Source organism: Triticum aestivum, chromosome 4B (genome assembly GCF_018294505.1).
Source record: "Triticum aestivum cultivar Chinese Spring chromosome 4B, IWGSC CS RefSeq v2.1, whole genome shotgun sequence".
Taxonomy (NCBI): Eukaryota; Viridiplantae; Streptophyta; class Magnoliopsida; order Poales; family Poaceae; genus Triticum; species Triticum aestivum.
Window position 1 is genome coordinate 662,563,444 of NC_057804.1, and position 18,955 is coordinate 662,582,398.

Below are 18,955 nucleotides of genomic sequence, written 5' to 3' on the forward strand. Positions count from 1 at the left end.
AGTCTTCAACGTGATTAGCTTCACAGACCACCATTGTCTTCAATGTCTTCACTCATTTTTAGGGGTCATCTCCGGTAGGTAAACCGAATCAATGAGGGACTACTACATGTGTTATCCTGCACTTTTCACAAACAAATTAGTCCCTCAACCAGGTTTGTCGTCAATACTCCAAAATCAACTAGGGGTGACACTAGATGCACTTACACCTCGTCTCCGAAGCTGTTGTTAGAGTGGCTGTCGGTGCTCGACATGCTGGCTGGCGCTAGGCATTGGATGGATCGGGGAAATGGGAGTGTCGGGGAGCGAAGCGGAGTGAGCTAGGGTTTTTTCCGGATGGGAGATTTTGTGGTGTCGGGGTGGGTCAGCGGTGGGCCGGGCTGACGTGGCGGACACGTTCGGCACGTCCGGGCCGCCTCATATCCGTCCTACATTTGAAACAGATATGAGATGTGTCCGTTAGTTCGGACATTTGAGGCCCGTTTGAGTGGTCTGGTTGGGTCGATTTTTTATGACTGTGAGTGACCGGACGACCTGTCCGAGCGTTTGAGACGGATATAGGGCTTCCGGCCATAGATGCTTTTACGCAACTCTTTGTAAGGGCTTTCGTATTTGTAGTGTTATTGGTCGTCAATCAGCACGTCTGAACCCGTGGCTTCCGGCCGTAGAACTCAGTGAAGTCGACCCTGGTAATCCAGTGGTGTTTGCATTCGTACGAAAGTACCGAAAGCTTAGTAGCATAGTTTAACATATTTTCTCAGAAAACATAGCTTGTATGGCTGTTTTTGTTTTTCTTTAACATAGTACGATCGTTTATCCTGATGAACGCATACATATACACGCCCTGTTCTATAAGGGTCCTCGAGATATTGCTAGCACAACATGTTAAGTTTGACGAAGTTCTTATGAGGGCCTCACATAGAATGTAACCTCACTGAAAAGTGTAGGACTTTAACCTAGTGGACTAGTTCCACCAAACCAACAAAAAACTCGATAATTGCGTTTGACTCCTAGGTACATATGCACCCATTGTCGAAATACACATTTCGAAAAGTTGAAAAATTCGAAACAAAAATCCCACATATATATCCGGACATTTTATGTGCGTTCACAAGGTTTCGGTGAAAAACGACGTTTTTTGTGGCTTGTATAAAAAGATAAAGAAATGCCTCGTGAATAGTTAGAATGAAGCATCAGAAATTATCTTTTTTACACAAGCCACAGAAAACATCATTTTTCACCGAAATCTTGTGAACGCACATAAAATGTCCGAGTATACACGTGGGATTTTTGTTTCGAATTTTTCAATTTTTCAAAATGTGTATTTTGACAATGGGTGCATATGCACCTAGGAGCCAAAACACCGCGTCCAAAAAAACTGAGCTACACCCAATTCTCTATAGCCTCCCTTGTTCACATAGTAGTTTGCCACAAAGTACTCCTACCACGTCGGCCAAAAAAACAAAAACACCCTGTTACGTACAATACACAAATGCGTCGGCACAGAGCCGGGGATAGAAACACCAGCTGAACCAACAGGCAGTGCTCAGCTCAGTAGCCGCCGTCGTTCACGGGGAAAGCGTACGGCAGGTCGTCGTCCACCGGCACGTCGCTGAACCCGTCGCCTCCGGTGTAGAACCCAGTGAAGTCGACCGCGGGTTCCCCCACGAAGGCGTCCTGCATCTGGACTTCCCCGTTTAGGAGCAGCCGCGGCTTCTTGGTCTCCGCGCCCTCGCCGGGGAATAATCCGGCGTCGGTACTCGAGTTGCCTACGAGGTGGCGCAGCACGTCTGGGTCTCGGACGACCTTGACGAGGAAGGCGAGCATCAGCTTGGGCTGGCGCTCGGCGTCCTGCACCCGGCGCCACATCGTCGCCAAGCGGTCCTCGGTGGCTCTCTGCTCCTGCTTCAGCCGGACCACCTCCATGGCTAGCATGGTGCTGCTGGTGTCCTCATCCTCCCCCTCGTTGTCGTCCTTGGAAGGACGGGTAGTGCTCCGGCGCCGGACGATGCGGGGCAAGAGGTGTGTCTGGCCGCGGAGGAAGGAGGCGTGGGCAAACTCCCACCGGTCCGGGTCGACCTTGCGGAAGCCGTAGGTGTTGAGCTGCCGGACGAAGCTGGAGAAGTTGGAGTGCTTGAAGTGGGCCGGGAGCAGCATCTCTGAGAAGGCGAAGGGGTCGGCGACGACGAAGCTGTTGCTGGCCGGCCCCCACGCCACCAAGGCGTCGGTCTCCGGCTCGTCCACCATCATGTACGTCTTGCCCACGAACGGCGCCACCATGCCGCCGCCGTCGCTCCCCGAGCACTCCATGCCGGCACTGCTCATCTTCGACTCGTGACAGCAAGAAAGAAGAGAAAGCAATACTGGTGCCACGAATGAGGAATGACTTGTGATGTGAGAGTGGCAGCCGAGCTATACATATACTCCATGGATGACCACGAGCAGGGAGGCGTGATGGGACAGCTGCCAGGTCCTCCGTGTGGACGCGTGTCTGCGCTGGGTGGCGTCCCCACGTGAGGCCAAAAGATCGAATCTTGATACGTGTCCTTCCCTGGCGATGAATCATCCCGCTGTCAAGTGTAAGCCTCCTTACATTTAATCGAAAGCCGCCCTGTCAACATCTTGCATACGTTAGTTAACTACTACTCCCTCTGTAATCTAATATAAGAGCATTTAGATCATTAAAGTAGTAATTTAAACACTCTTATATTAGTTTACGGAGGGAGTAGTAATTAACTACTAATAGTAGAGCGTAGTGTGACCCGATGGGCCCAAATACGTGCCTCTTCCTTCTTGGATTAGCAAATATAGAAACACGATCTTGGACCTCTATTGTCTATGCGGCGTAGGCGACACTCCTTCTGCCAAACAAAGCGGCAACAAGTGGTAGAAAATGTATAGAAACAATCTAACGTGTGGACAGGGGCACCACGTCCGGGGGAAAATATTAAAAAGGGTTGGTTGATGGGATACAAAATGAAGCGGTTCGACTTGCTGAGCTCGGCGCTGATGAAAATGGCAGCTCCCCTCCCCGGCTGATTGGTTGGTGCAAAATTTCAGGACTAGCTTTGTCGCGTGCCGGACAACTCCACCGCGCCGATTCAAACGGTTGATTTGTCCGTTTTTCATACGTTTGGGTCGGCTGCCCGTTCGGCATCCGCCTTCTTTAAGACTAGTGGTTAGGGCCCGCCATTGCGGGCCGCTTGAGAGGAAGCTATGCGCACCTCACCATCATGTCAGTTTTTTAAAAATATAATCTTGCATCACGTGGACATCACAGCCATCTTAAAAAAAAAAGCCTAGAAAAAATTTTCTTGAAAAAATGTCTCCCTACCATTAAACAATTCTAAAAAAAAATCTCATCGTGACCAACCAACATGCGTCATATGGCGTAGCTGGTTGGCCACCACTCCAGCGCCTCTTAATGGGTTTAATTTGAATCGGTAGTGCGCCCAACGGCCGCGGCCCATTTCATGTTCGCACGCAAATTTTAAAAAGGGCCTGCGACCGTATATCATGTCAGTGGCCATGTCATAGCATGAAGTTCATGCCGGCACCATGCCGGCGACTGCATACAATGCCAGCTTCAGAAAAATAACACACTGTTCAACTGGCGCACTTGCCAGCTGCCCACACACAAAAAGGGGCGGGAGAGTTCGACCACGCCATCGCGGCCATGGTCATTGCCAGCACACTTGCCGGCATACAGAAAAGGAGGGCGCTCGCCGCCATAGATTACTCATCGTCATATTTGAGCATGTCGGCCTGCATCTTCTCGAACAGTGGCATCTCCCTTGACGACACATTGTTGAGATCCACCTTCAGGATCTTCATCCCCGTCATCATGCTCGCGAGAGCCACTTCTTTCGCCTTGGTCTTGGCGTTGGCGGCCTCGATCTCTAACATCTTGACTTACTTCTCCGCCTCCATCTTCAGCATCTTGGCTTGCTTCACGCCTCCATGTCAAGGCTCCTTCTTTGGATCTTCATGAAGGCGTTTATTTGTTCTTCCTTAGATCACCGGCGCTCCTCCTCCCTCGAGTCCTTTTTGGTCATCATGCCATCCACGCTTGCGATAAAGGCGTTCGTGACCGCATCCTCTTGTCCTTCTTCTTGGAGTTGGGGCAGTTTGATTCTTGACCTGGGTTGCATGCCTGACAGAAAGTTATGCCTGAATGTAGCCTGAAGAGCAGTTATTTTTCTGCCTCATCAGGCATGCCTGACTGTGAAGCGTTTGGTTGGTGGCCTCGCGCCTTGGTTTGAGAACAACACGTGAGACGAAAAGGTGTACTAGATCAAACTAAAGAACATCACATCACATGCTAATCAGTAGTCCCAGGCTGCTGCTGCTTTCGCCTGGCAGGCATGGAAATAAGAACGCCTGGCCCAGGCTAATGAACTTGCCCGGCATCAAGCCAGGCTAATCAAGTTAGATTTTACGTCCAGGCCAGGCTGCTTCACACTTGTCCTGGACAGCAAGCAAACAACTACCAGGCACATCTCAGGGAGGCTCCAGGCCAGGCATCTAGTCGCGTGGACGCGATCCAAACTGGCTCTTGGTCTTCCCCCGTGGCGATGGCTTCTAGCCGTTTTCCTCCTTCACGGCCTTCTTCCCCACGCTACTTGAGGGTGGTATATTGTGCCTTGAACTTTTTCTCGTCTTTGATGACCCTCCAACAATGAAAAAGGTTGAAGCACTTGCCATCGTGTTGGAGCTTGAATGCCTCCAAAGCTTGAAATGCCTACAAATTAATTCCATGCAAGCATATTGGCAAATGGATATGAAAATGTGTCGTTGCCGGACTTTGCGAGAGCGATCAGATGAGATCGAGCGAGAGAGAGGCGGAGGTAGACGAACGAGGAAGTTTTTCTGCTGCCGAAAACTGTCGCAGCGCTTTCTGTTTTTTCATTCCTTATCTCGTGCGATTACAAAGCTCAGAGGCTAACTATTCTCCCGGATGACTCGCTATGATCCGCAGTTACCGCGCCATCCCACGGTTGCGTCACACAGCGTCTACCACGTCCGGGAGAAAAGAAAGGAAACGGGATCGTGTGCAAACATGCCACACCGTCCCACTAGCTAGCTGCATGGACGCGTCACATCGACCGCATGCATGTACTTATTTTAAACAGAAAACAAACGCTATCTTATCATGCATGAGCTTAGGCTTAGACTACATTTCTCCCCCTTAAGCTCATGTATTCCAGCTCCCCTCCATGACCGCCAGCTTCTGACGAATCTCAAAGAAGCGCACTCTTCCCAGTGCCTTAGTTAGAATATCAGCCAGCTGATTTTGGGTTCCCACATGCTCGATCTCCAGTACCCTCTCCTCGACGCAATCTCGAATGAAATGAAACTTCACGTCGATGTGTTTGCTCCGATCATGAAAAACGGGATTCTTTGCTAGTGCTATTGCAGATTTATTGTCCACCAGCAGAGTGAACTTTTCTGGCTTAGTCCCCAGCAGTTCAGCAACAAGACGGCTCAGCCAAATGCCCTGACAAGTAGCTGCTGCAGCCGCGACATATTCTGCTTCACACGAGCTGATCGCCACAACCTTCTGCTTCTGGGAGGTCCAACTGACAGGGTTCTGCCCAAGGAAGAAAACTTGCCCTGATGTACTCTTGCGGTCAACCAAATCCCCGGCGTGATCACTATCGCTGTATCCAAGAAGTGTTGCACTCCCATTTCCTGCTGTGTAGCGACATCCATACTGCTTAGTGCCTTGAACGTACCTCAGTATTTGCTTCACTGCAGCCCAATGGCTAGTTCTTGGAGCCTCCATGAAGCGGCTGACAATCCCAACAGCGTGGGCTATATCTGGCCGAGTGTGGACCAAATACCGCAAGCTCCCGATCACGCTTCTGTACAGAGTGGCATCAAACGGCTTGGACCCGTCCTCCTTCTTCAGTTTCAGCCTACACTCCATGGGCGTACTGGAACTGTTACATTCACTCATGCCCGCCTGCTCTAGGATTTTGTCAGCATAGCTCCTTTGGTTCAGCGTGATCTCCCCCTCTTTCTGCATCACCTCTATTCCCAAGTAGTAGCTCAGTAAGCCAAGATCACTCATCTTGAAGAGTTGATGCATCTGACCTTTGAAGTCCTGGATTGACGCCAAATCTGTTCCAGTGATGATGAGGTCATCCACATATACTCCAACTAGCAGGAATGACTCGGTGTTCCCACGTCGGTAGACTGCATGCTCAAGTGGGTTGCGAACAAAACCAAGTTGAAGCAGAGTCTCATCAAGTTTGGCATACCATGCTCGCGGGGCCTGTCGAAGACCATATAACGCCTTCTTCAGTTTCAGAACAGCGCCTTCGCTTCCAGTAACGCTGTAACCAGGCGGCTGGACCACATACACCTCCTCCGCGAGCTCGCCGTTGAGAAATGCAGATTTGACATCCATATGATGCACTTCCCAACGTGAGTGAGCGGCAAGAGCTAGGAGGAGCCGTACAGTTTCCATCCGCGCCACCGGCGCAAAGACCTCTTCAAAATCTATGCCCTCTCTCTGAGCATATCCCTTTGCAACCAAGCGAGCCTTGTACTTGACAATGTTTCCCTCTGGATCTCTCTTCACCTTGTAGACCCACTTGAGGCCAATAGCCTTGTGTCCATGGGGAAGAGCAGCAATCTCCCATGTTTGGTTGTCAGCTATGCACTTCATTTCTTCATCCATGGCTGCCTTCCATGCTGTGTCATCCATGGCTTCATCCACGTTGCGAGGTTCCTCCGCGCTGAGAAGGCAGTGTTCCATCTGCTCGCATACTGCCTCTCCCTCCGTCTCGTCTAGGACATCGGAGATGAGCCGGTAGCGGAGAGGACCAAAATGAGGTCCAAAGTCCGTGTCCCGTCGCTCTTCATCACCAGAGAGAGGTGTTGCCCAGCGTATCGCTCCAGCGATCCCCGGCGAGGCCGAGTCAGGCTGCAGCGTCCCGGCGTTCGGAGACGGCGTCCCCAGTGTTGGTGTAGCAGGCATGTCCTCCCCGCTGCGTGGGGTACGTCGAGTGCACCCTTCGGTGTCCAACTCATGCACTCCGCGGTCCGTGGTGTAGACCACGGTGAAGGTCGAGGGCGTGGCAAATTCTGTAGTTGACGCCGCCTTGTCCGGAGTGTCCCATGACCATGCCCTGCTTTCTTCAAAAATTACATCACGGGTTACCTGAACTTTCCCAGACACCGGGTCATATACACGGTATGCCTTGGACCCTTCTTCATACCCTACAAAGATCATGGGAGTGGAGCGATCTGATAGTTTGGTGATGCCTGGTCCAGTCCTCTTCACATGTGCCGTACATCCAAAAGTACGCAGGTGCTGCACGCTTGGTTTCCGGCCATGCCAGGCCTCATATGGAGTGACACCTTCCAAGCTTCTGGTAGGAGCCCTGTTCAGTAAGTACACAGCAGTCTTTACGGCCTCTGCCCAGAAATATGATGGAACGCCCATACTCTTCAGTAAGCAACGAACCATTTCTACCACCGTCTGATTTCTTCTTTCCACCACCCCGTTTTGCTGCGGTGAATAAGGTGCGGTGGTGTAGTGCTTGACACCGAGCTTTTCACAGTACTCACGGAACTCGCCGGAGTTGAATTCACCACCCCTGTCTGAGCGGAAAGCTCGCAGTTTGCACTTTCCTTCTGCCTCGGCCATCAACTGAACTTTTCTGAAACGCTCTAACGCTTCGTCTTTTGACTTGAGGAGCTCGAGCCACATGTATCGACTGTAATCGTCAACAACCAGAAGAAAATATTTGCTGCCACCTGGTGTCGTTGGCGCGATCGGGCCACACAGATCCGTGTGGACGAGCTCGAGCCCTTTCTCAGCTCGGTACGATGTGGTCTGTGGAAAGGGAGCTCGGTGTTGTTTGCCGAGTGCGCAGCCGTCACAGTATTCTTGTACGTGATCAATAGTGGGCATTCCCCTCACCATCTGCTTGCTGGACATGGCTTTGAGTGCACGGAAATGAAGATGACCCATCCTGGCATGCCATCGCCAAGTCTGTTCCTCCCCTTGAGTCAACAAACACGCTGGTGTGTCTATAGACAAGAGACCAGTGTACAGTCTGCTTTCAGTGCGCTTGATCCGAGCTAGAACACGCCCCCATGGGTCTTGAACTGACATGATCCCATCCCTGATGCTGATAGCACACCCAGCCTCATCCAACTGACCAACAGATATAATGTTGCTCTTGAGACTAGGTATGAAATACACCTCTGTCAGCACGCGCTGATCGCCGTTCCTGCACCGGAAGACAACGGATCCGCGCCCACAGATGGCTACCCTGGAACCGTCTCCGAACCTGACCGTGCCGTGCACATCCTCGTCCAGGGCTGCAAACATGCCCCTCTCACCAGTCATATGGCTGCTCGCACCGGTGTCAAAGAACCAAACCCCGTCGGGCGATGGGACAGGGATCACTTTTTCTTCATTCAGGAACACGGCCTGTGGCGCGGCGATCTGCGTGGTGACCGGCCCGGTGACCAAAGCCATGAGAAGGCCATGATCATGCTCCTCGCCGCGGACAAGATTGGCCTGCTCCTGCTTCCCTTGTTGCTCTTCAGCTTTGATCCGATTCCAGCAGTCCTTTTTCCAATGCCCTGGTTTATTGCAGTAGTGGCACTTGCCCTTTTTCTTGCCGCCCGAGCTGCCGGATGCGCCCGTGCCGCCGTTGCCCGGCGCAGGTCTGCCACCGCCGCCGCCGTGAGGTTTGGGCTTGCCCGGCGACTTGTTCTTGCCGCCGCCGCCACCGGACGATGACCCGCCCACACCTAGCTGTCGCTCATGGGCGAGCCACTCCTCACGTGTGAAGAGCAGGCGGCCGCCGGACTGCCCAGCATCGTCGAGATCATAATGATCTTCACATGCCGAGAAACGCCCGACGAGTTCCTCGATGGTCATCGTCTTCAGATCGATGAGGCTCTCGATTGCCATCGCCATCTGACGATATTTCCGCGGCACCACGCGGAGGAACTTCTGGACTGCCTTGTGCTCCGTGACGGGATCGCCATACAGTTCCAGGTCGGAGACGAGGCCGGCAAGTCGCAGCCCGAAGTCCTCGACGGACTCGCCGTCTTTGAAGCGCAGATCCTCGAACTCGCGGCGGCGCACCTGCGCCTTGGCCTCGCGAGCCCGCTCGCTCCCCATGCGGAGCGTCTTGATTGTCTCCCACGCCTTCTTCGCCGAGTCCTTCGCGGCCAATACGCGCATCAACTCCGGCGGGACGCCGGTGAGGATGATCTGTAGCGCGCGTCGATCGTCGTTCTCGTCGGCGCCGTCTTCGACCACCGCGGTCCAGACGCGGGCGACTTGCAGCTTGACCTGCATCACAAGCGCCCACTCCTGGTAATTGGTGCGGGTGAGCATCATGGCCGTCCCCGACTCCTCGCGCACCACGCGCTCCACCACACGGAGCTCGCCGCTGCCGCTGCCGCTGCCGGTGAGACGCGCGATTGGCGCCTTGGACGTCGGCGTCTTCGGCGGCGACTTGGTCCCGGACTTGCTCGTCTTCTCCTCGCTATCCGACATGGTACGCCGCGGATCCGACACCGCCGGCCACCGGAGAGTGGATCGAACACCACGGCTCTGATGCCAATTGTCGTTGCCGGACTTTGCAAGAGCGATCAGATGAGATCGAGCGAGAGAGAGGCGGAGGTAGACGAACGAGGAAGTTTTTCTGCTGCCGAAAACTGTCGCAGCGCTTTCTGTTTTTTCATTCCTTATCTCGTGCGATTACAAAGCTCAGAGGCTAACTATTCTCCCGGATGACTCGCTATGATCCGCAGTTACCGCGCCATCCCACGGTTGCGTCACACAGCGTCTACCACGTCCGGGAGAAAAGAAAGGAAACGGGATCGTGTGCAAACATGCCACACCGTCCCACTAGCTAGCTGCATGGACGCGTCACATCGACCGCATGCATGTACTTATTTTAAACAGAAAACAAACGCTATCTTATCATGCATGAGCTTAGGCTTAGACTACAAAATGGACATGCAAGAATAAACGGAATGACACAAAGAGGGACGCTTGCTAGCATACCATGTCTTGCATGCCGATGCCGCTAACGGGGCGACCCTTGATGCTCTCAAGAGTGGCACAAAACTTGTTGCACTCTTGTTGGATCACCTTCCAACGCTTTGAAATGGGCACCCACCCGCGCGTGTTTTGCATTTGGTACGGCGGAAACTTCTTGCGCTCATGGTACTCACGATGGACACGAGTCCAAAAGGTCGAAGCCTTTTGTTTGGCGCCGGTCTTGGGGTCTTGCCCAATGTCCCTCCAACAATCACAAAGAAAGTTGTCCTCGGCCGCCGTGTATGCCTTCATCCGCCTGCTCTTGCGCTTCGGCTTCCCCCCGGCGGCTTGGTTGGCGAGCTTGTCCTCGAACAAAGGCTCCCCTTCGATGTCACACTCATCCTCTTCCTCGAGTCCGTAGTCCTCCTGAAACTCGTGGTCGAGCGGGAAGCTTTCCAGGTCCACGCCGACCTGGTCATGCATGAAGGCAACCTGATCTTGATCAAAGATGGATGGCGTGAATGGCCCTCGGCCGTCCAGCCCCGGTGGCACCGCCAGCGACCGACGCACCACCCTCGAAGATGATGTTTTGTATGTAGTCATTCCATCGAACAGGTTGCGTGCGCCCGGCAGCACGTCCGCTGGCATCTGCTGCGCGTGTTTCCTCGCCCATCTGGATGACGAGCTACCGGCCACCGCTGTGGCGCTGAGGTCGATGCGCGCGGGCACGGGCGTGGAAGGCGGCACCACGCTCACCTTGGGCGAGCACTCCCCGGAGAGTCGGAGAGGCCTGCGGGTAGATGTGGAAGCCGGGCATCGGCTGCGTCGCCGACGCGCGGGGCGAGTAGGGCAGCACTATTCGAGCAAACGCAGATGAGCCGGTGCTGGCCACGGCTACGGTGGCATTGATGAGGCCGTACTGTCCAGGGTTTAACCCTAGGTACATCAGCACCTCCCTCATTGTCGCCGTGACGCGGGCGTTGGTGGCTTCCTGCTGCGCGGCGGCGGCGATGCCGGCCGCCGCGATGGCTTCCTCCCTCGCTTCCGCCGCTTGCCTCCGGCCCTTTCTCTTCGCTGACTCCCTTGCTCGCTCCTTAGACGTCAGCTTCTTCTTTGCCTTGGGTGCGGCGGCGGTCTTGCGGGAGGCACGAGGCTTGCCTTTGCCGGAGCGGGCGGACGTGATGCCGGACGAGGCAAGGCCGGCGGCGGCATCGAGGTCGGCGTCCATGCCGAGCAGCGGGAGCGCGCGCGGGCGGGAGGGTTTTGAGGAAAATAAAGGGAAATGGTGGAGGCAGCCACCGACCAGCTGGCCGGGGAGGAGTAGACGGGTGCGCGCGCGTCCATTTCGTTTTTGCGCCAACGTAAATCCGTCTCAAAAACAGGCCGAGAATGGGTCGGCAGACGGACGAAAAGCGGACACGCGTCCATTTTAATCGGCGCGTTGGGCCGACTTTTCTGTGCGCGCGCAAACGAAATGGATCGCCGCGTTGGAGTTCCTCTGAGGTTGACGTGCGACCACGCACGCGGTCCCTGACGATACGGCTAGCTCGACCGACTCATCTACCATTGGGGCTAGTAAGTTGCCACCAACTGCGCAACAGTGGTCCAGGCTAATTCCTGTAGAGAAAAAAAAAGAGAAAGGAGCTAATGATTGAACTGTTGTTTCATTGATTGAAAGTTGAGGTATTTATACCCCAATACAAGGCGGTTATGATGGAGGCGGTTGCCGAAACATGGCCACTAACATACTTCTTCCTTTCCGGTTTATAGGGCTTATCTTAAAATTTTAGTTTTTTCATTTTATGAGGCTCAATTTGATTGTTTTCCATCACATGTTCAGATTTTAAGGTGCATCAAATCATTGCATGCAAGTGTTAAGAGAAAATTGACCAATGCATGTACTTTATGCATGCATGCATTGCAATTAATGCATTGATAAACACAATTTTTTTAGAAAAACAAGAGTATTAATTAGGTGCTTTTGCAAACTACAAAAAATATTCCACCACTCACCATCTAGGTGAGATTTTTGAATTGAGCCCTATAAAACGGAAAGAAGGGAGTAGCATAGATCAACATTTAATTTGCCTAATTAATTAATTCCTAACACCCCGCTAATCAATGCTTCTCTTTGTCAATATATATCATCTTGATAACTCCTCCTCCTAGTATATGTTTGCCTTTGGAATGGTCATCATCGGATATGTTGCTAAAACTTCATTAAACCCAGTGGGGAAAATAAGAAGAAGAAAATTATGCAACATTTAATGATTATTGTCTTTTGGTAACTCATATAAGGTGTATTACTTTTTTGAAAAGTCAAAATGTTAAAGTTTGATCTAATTTTAGAGAAATATATCAAAATCCATAAATATCAAATCGGCATGATTAGGTTCATCATGAAATGAATTTTGATTTTTTCTTAATATTGTGGATGTCTATATTTTTTGCTCTGAACTTGGTAAATGTTATAGAAATTCGATTTTCTAAAAAACTAATAACCTTTATTTCTTGAACAGATGCAATTTAGTTTGCCGGGTGCGGGAGATGATGGAGTGTATTTTATTCTTATATATAATGTGGTGATTTGGTGGCTGTTGTGTCGTGGTTCTGTGTTATCCTCTAGCAACCTATATTTATGTGGAAAAATTTCAGTGTCGGTGATTGCATGTAACATATTTGTGCTATAGTATTACATGGTGACATTTCATTTTTTTAGGTGATGGGAAAGTGCACGGGGTTGATATATTTTTATACGCCGTCTGATTTGGAAACTTATTGTCCCGGTCAAAATCGTCAACCAAATCTTAAATTGAACACGCAATAGAATAAAAAATCTTCAAAATTGAGAAATATGTTGAATTAAAAGAATCGAATAGGCGAGCTCCTTGAGAAATTATATACCGAGTCAAAATCAAGTGATCAATTCTGAATTAAATAGCTCAATTAATTTTGTGGCCTTAAAATTAGAAAGCACGGTATATAGCATAATAGTATTAAATGAGAAAGCATGAAAAAATTATTGACTCGGCTATAATCAGATGACCCAATTCCTATTGAAGACCCCAATTGAATGTGGCCTTTTTAAAACTTGGAACTATAGTGTTGTAGTGAAAATTGCTTTCGGAGCTCGGTGTTAATGGAGGCCTGTTTTTGCAAAAAAGAAAAAAAAATTGAAATTCAAAAAAATATATTTTTCACACTGCGATTTTTAAAAAAAAATATATAGGCATACAAAGACACATAACATGTATGTGTGTAAATTTTTAGGACGAAATATGTTGAAATGAGGGCTATGTAGGAAAGACAAATCAGTTTCTTTTGCACAGGTTCAGGTATTTCCTTATGAAAATTTACATACACATCACGTCCTTGTGTACTTTTACCCTTTTTTCGGATTTTTTTGCAAAACAAAAAGTATAAATTACCGCATAGTATTTTGTAGCTTTCCTTGTTCACATACTGTTTGCCACAAAGTACTCCTACCACGTCGTCTAAAAAACAAACCTCCTACTAAGTACAGTACACACATGTGTCGGTGAAACACCCTCTAATCGAACCGAACTCAGTAGCCGGTGTCCACACGGAAAGCGTACGGCGGGTCGTCCACCGGCACCTCGCTAAAGCCATCGCCTCCGGTGTAGAAACCAGTGAAGTCGACCCTGGGTTCCCGCACGAAAGCCTCCTGCCGGTTGATGCCGCACAACATCCCGTCGCCGTCGATGCGCATCTTCTTGCCGACCTGGGCTTCCCCATCGAGAAGCAGCCGCGGCCTCTTGGCCTCCGCGCCCTCGCCGGGGAACAATCCGCCGCCGCCACCCGAGTTGCCTACGAGGCGGCGCAGCACGTCGGGGTCTCCGACGACCTTGAGGAGGAAGGCGAGCATGAGCTTGGGCCGGCGCTCGGCGTCCTGCACCCGGCGCCACATCGCCGCCAGGCGGTCCTTGGTGGCCCTCTGCTCCTCCTTCAGGCGGGCCACCTCCATGGCCAACATCTTGCTGCTGATGTCTTCATCCTCCTCCTCGTCGTGGCTGTCCTTGGCGCGCCTGCCGCCGCCGGTGCGGCGCCGGACGATGCGGGGCAGGAGGTGCGTCTGGCCGCGGAGGAAGCAGGCGTGCGCGAACTCCCACCGGTCCGGGTCGACCTTGCGGAAGCCGTAGGTGTTGAGCTGCCGGACGAAGCTGGAGAAGTTGGCGTGCTTGAAGTGGGCCGGGAGCAGCGCGCGCGAGAAGGCGAAGGGGTCGGCGACGACAAAGCTGTTGCTGGCCGGCCCCCACGCGACCACGGCGTCGGTCGCCGGGTCGTCCACCATCGCGTACGTCTTGGCCACGAACGGCGCCACCATGCCGCCGTCGCTCCCCGAGCACCCCTTGCCGGCGCCGCCGGTGCTCATCTTTCACTCGCGATTGGTCTAGTGCCACGAATGAGGAATGACTTGTGATGTGAGAGTGGTAGCCGAGCTATACATATACTCGCGCAGGGAGGCGTGATGGGACAGGTGACAAGTACGAGCGGACGCGTGTCCGCGACGGGGAGCCCTGCGTGGCGTCCCCTCGTCAGGGCAAAAGATCGATCCTGATACGTGTCGCTCCCCGACGATGAATCAGCCCGCTGTCAACTGTCAGCCTCCTTATTTTTAATCGGAAGCCGGCCTGTCAACATCTGCATGCATACGTTAGTTAACTAATACTAAATGTGGAGCGTAGTGTGACCCTCGGGCTCATCAGTGGGCCTCAATACGTGCCTCTTCCGTCTTGGATGAGCAAAGATAGAAACAATATATCTTGGACCTCGATTGTCGCGTATCTACAAGTGGTATTCAAGCTTTCCGTTTCTTTAGTGTAGAAAATGTTCTCTTGCCTCTTTTGGCGACTAAAGAAGCAATCTGACGAGTGGACAGGGGAAGAACACCACGCACGGCGCTGATGGAAACATTAAAAAGGGCTGGTTGATGGGATGCAAAATGGAGCGGTTCCACCTGCTGCTGAGCTCGGCGCTGATGAAAGTGGCAGCTCCCTCTCCCCGGCTGATTGGTTGGTGCAAAATTTCCGGATTTAGCTTTGTCGCGTGCCTGAGGCCGACGTGCGACCACGCACGCAGCCGGTCCCCGGAGTTGAATGACTGAACTCATCGCACCCTTGTATTCACATATCACAGGGGTATTTATACATGCAGAGGTACAAGGGGGTGAGGGAGAGAACGTGTACAAGGCCGTGGCCGAGCATGCCGTGCATGCGAGGTGGGCGTGCCCACGAAGTGCACGAGCCTGCTGAACTGACGGAGAGAAGAGGTCAAGGCGGTTGGCCCTCTGCTGGTGTGCGTGTAGTAGACTTCCAACAGCCCCCCGCAGCCGAAACGTGGGGTTCCTGAACGTTGAGGTTGGACCGGAAGTCGAGGAAGATGCTCGTCGGCAGCCCTTTGGTGAAGACGTCGGCGAACTGAGAGCTCGTTGGGACATGGAGGACGCGCACCTCGCCGAGCGACACACGCTCCCGGACGAAGTGCAAGTCGATCTCCACGTGTTTTGTACGCTGGTGCTGGACAGGGTTAGTGGACATGTACATCGCACTCACGTTGTTGCAATAGACAACCGTGGCACGCGCTGGGGGTTGATGTAGCTCGCCAAGGAGTTGTCTCAACCAGACGGCCTCGGCGACGGCGTGCGTGACGGCGCGGTACTCGGCCTCCGCGCTAGAACGGGAGATGGTGTGTTGCCGCTTCGAGGACCACGACACAAGGTTGCCACCGAGGAACACGCAATACCCCGAAGTGGAGCGGCGGGTGTCAGGGCACCCTGCCCAGTCGGCGTCGGAGTACGCGACGAGCTCTGTGGAAGCAGACCGGTGGAACTGCAGCCCGAGATGTGTGGTGCCACGAAGGTAGCGCAGGATGCGTTTGAGCAGCTGAAAGTGCGAGTCACGGGGAGCGTGCATGAAGAGGCAACACTGCTGAACTCCATAGGAGAGGTCAGGGCGTGTGAGAGTGATATACTGGAGAGCACCGGCGAGACTTCTGTACAACGAAGGATCGTGGAATAATGGGCCAGCATCAGCTGGAAGTTTTGCATGCGTGTCCACTGGAGTGGATATGGGTTTGCAGTTTAACATCCCTGCCCGATCAAGTATCTCCAAGGCATACTGTTCTTGGGACAAAAAGAGGCCAGCGGTGGTGGAGGTGACATTAATGCCAAGAAAATGATGCAGCGGCCCGAGGTCGGACATGGTGAATTCCTGGTGGAGCGAGGAGATGATGGACTGGAGGAGAGAAGTGGCGCTCGCGGTGAGGATAATGTCATCGACATACAACAGTAGGTAAGCTAGTTGTGTGCCACGACGGAGGATAAACAGAGAAGAGTCGGACCGAGATGCCACAAAGCCGAGTTGGAGCAGGTACGTGGTGAACCGGGAGAACCACGCCCGCGGCACTTGTTTCAGCCTGTACAACGAGCGGTTCAAGCGGCACACACTGGTGGGGTTGGCGGTGTCGATGAAGCCGGAGGGTTGTTGCGCGTAGACCGTCTCGGCGAGGTGCCCGTGCAAGAAGGCGTTCTTGACGTCGAGCTGGTGGATCGCCCAAGAACGTCCGGCAGCGATGCTGAGCACGGTGCGGATCGTCGCCGGTTTGACCACGGGACTGAAAGTCTCACCGTAGTCGACGCCGGCTTGCTGCGTGAACCCTCGGAGCACCCAACGAGCTTTATAGCGAGCCAGGGAGCCGTCCGGATGAAATTTGTGCTGGTATATCCACTTCCCTGTAACCACGTTAGAACCTGCAGGACGAGAAACCAAATCCCAAGTGTTATTCTGCAAAAGTGCGTTAAACTCCTCTAGCATAGCACGGTGCCAGTTGGGATCTTTCAAAGCCGCTCGGTAGGAAGAGGGGATAGGACTAATGGTGGACGCAAAGGCATGCAGGCTGAGCTGATTTTTGGGAAGAAGGAATCCCGATTTGGCACGGGTGCGCATATTGTGCAGATTGGCGGGTGGATCGGTAGGAACGGCCCTGGGCGGGAGTTTCGGGATAGGTGGGGCTGGCGAGTTGGCCGAGGCGGTGGGAATGGGGGTTGCGGCAGGAGACGCGGGGTCAGCGCGGCTGGAGGTGGGAGTGGTGAGCTCTGGCGCGGCGTCGTGTGGCATGGCGCTGGCTGGGGAGCGCGGGGTGGAGGGCGGGCTGGCGGGCGCCGATCCCGCGGGCGGCAGGTGGGGTGCGCGGGCGACGCGGGTTGGTGATGGGCGTTGCGGGATCTGGGGAAGATCCTCTGCGGGGCCAATACGAGGTAGGTAAGTGCGCCGCTCAAGGGGGATGTGTTCGATGGGATCCTCAGCGGCCGCGTGATCCGGTGGTTGGGGCTGGGTAGTGGTGACGAACGGGAAAACGGCCTCGTCAAAAGTTACGTGACGTGAGACGATGACCTTGCGGGTGTTGAGATCAAGGCAACGGTATCCCTTATGCTCAAGTGGATATCCAATGAACACACAGCGAACAGCACGCGGTGAAAGTTTATGCTCGGTGGTGGGGTATACATTGGGAAAACAAAGACACCCAAAGACTCTGAGATGATCGTATGTGGGATACTGGCCGTAGAGTCGAAAGAAGGGCGTGTCGTTATGGATGGTGGATGACGGTCGCCGGTTGAGTAGGTGTGTAGCTGTATGGAGAGCCTCGACCCAAAAGTTGGGAGGAAGATGTGCGTGGAGAAGGATGGTGCGGAGCACGTCATTTGTTGTGCGGATCATGCGTTCAGCTTTACTGTTTTGAGGCGAAGTATACGGACAAGAGAGGCGGAGAGAGGAACCCCGGTAAGAGAGAAAATCACGGAGTGAGGTGGTGAGAAACTCACCGCCGTTGTCGCACTGTATGCATTTGATGGGTACACGAAATTGTGTTACTACGTATGCGAAGAAACGGAGTAAGGTAATGGACGTATCAGATTTAGCACGTAATGGGAAAGTCCACGAAAAATGAGAGAAGTCATCAAGGATGACAAGGTAAAATTGGTAACCAGATACGCTAGGAACGGGGGAGGTCCAGAGGTCGCAGTGTATCAAATCGAAGGGAGCAGTAGTACACGAGCGAGAGGATGAAAAAGGTAATCTTGATTGCTTGCCTAATTGGCAGGACTCACAAATATGGGAATTCAAACTATCTCTATTACATGGTGATTGAAGAAAAGTTTTAGCTAAGACTGAAAGGGAACTACTGCTAAGATGCCCAAGGCGTTGATGCCACAAGCTGCCATCGACGGAGAGGATCTGCTGGACTGCGCTGGAGCTGAAGAACGGATATAAGTCTCCATGGCTACTGGACGTCATTAGGATGCGCCGGGTTTTGAGGTCCTTCACAACAAAACCGAATGGGTTAAACTCAATTGTACAAGAATTGTCGCGAGTAAAACGACGGACGGAGATGAGATTCTTAATAATCGTGGGGGAGACAAGAACATCGTTGAGGGAGAAAGAGCCTAGGCGGGTGGAGCCGGCGGCAACTACAGGAATCCGGGAACCGTCACCGACGACAATGCTATTGGAAGAACGCGCAAGTGCAGAAGACAGTTGGGAGAGATTACCCGTCTCACCGGTGACGTGGGAAGTTGCTCCAGTGTCGAGGAACCACTCGCCGGAGCCGTGCTGCTGCTGGTGCGCGATGTTGTTGAGGGCAGCATGGAGGGCGGCGTAGTTGTCCCAGGGGGCGGGGTTGGAGGAGCTCGACGCGCCCGTGTTGTCGAGGCAGGGGATGAGCTCACGGCCGACGCCGTGGTGAAGGGGAGCCGCAGGAGGGGCCGCCCGAACGGCCGCAGGCGCGGCGGGTGCGACATTGCCGAGGCGCACCGGGGCGGGCGCCGGAGCCCTAGGATGGAGGCCCGCGCCGGGAGCTGCATGGGCGGGTGGGACGGCAGCAAGAGGAACTAAAGGAGGGAGGTTGGCCGCCGCGTCGAGG

At 53.2% G+C, this 18,955-nt stretch overlaps 2 protein-coding genes and 1 long non-coding RNA gene across 3 annotated transcripts; all 3 read right to left on the reverse strand.

Moving 5' to 3' along the window:
* Positions 1 to 1,359: 1,359 nt before the first annotated feature.
* Positions 1,360 to 2,350, reverse strand: LOC123089756 (heat stress transcription factor C-2a-like). Its single transcript, XM_044511346.1, has one exon. It carries the CDS (start codon positions 2,320 to 2,322, stop codon positions 1,549 to 1,551), a length of 774 nt encoding a protein of 257 aa, XP_044367281.1. The 5' UTR covers positions 2,323 to 2,350; the 3' UTR covers positions 1,360 to 1,548.
* Positions 2,351 to 13,436: 11,086 nt separating this feature from the next.
* Positions 13,437 to 14,451, reverse strand: LOC123089757 (heat stress transcription factor C-2a). Its single transcript, XM_044511347.1, has one exon. The coding sequence runs from the start codon at positions 14,409 to 14,411 to the stop codon at positions 13,584 to 13,586; it is 828 nt and encodes a 275-aa protein (XP_044367282.1). The 5' UTR covers positions 14,412 to 14,451; the 3' UTR covers positions 13,437 to 13,583.
* A 3,645-nt stretch (positions 14,452 to 18,096) lies between these two features.
* Positions 18,097 to 18,723, reverse strand: LOC123089758 (uncharacterized). The gene is made up of 2 exons (XR_006442372.1): positions 18,585 to 18,723; positions 18,097 to 18,354 (listed from the first exon to the last, which is right to left on the reverse strand). It is a non-coding gene; the product is annotated as an uncharacterized lncRNA (long non-coding RNA).
* Positions 18,724 to 18,955: the final 232 nt, after the last annotated feature.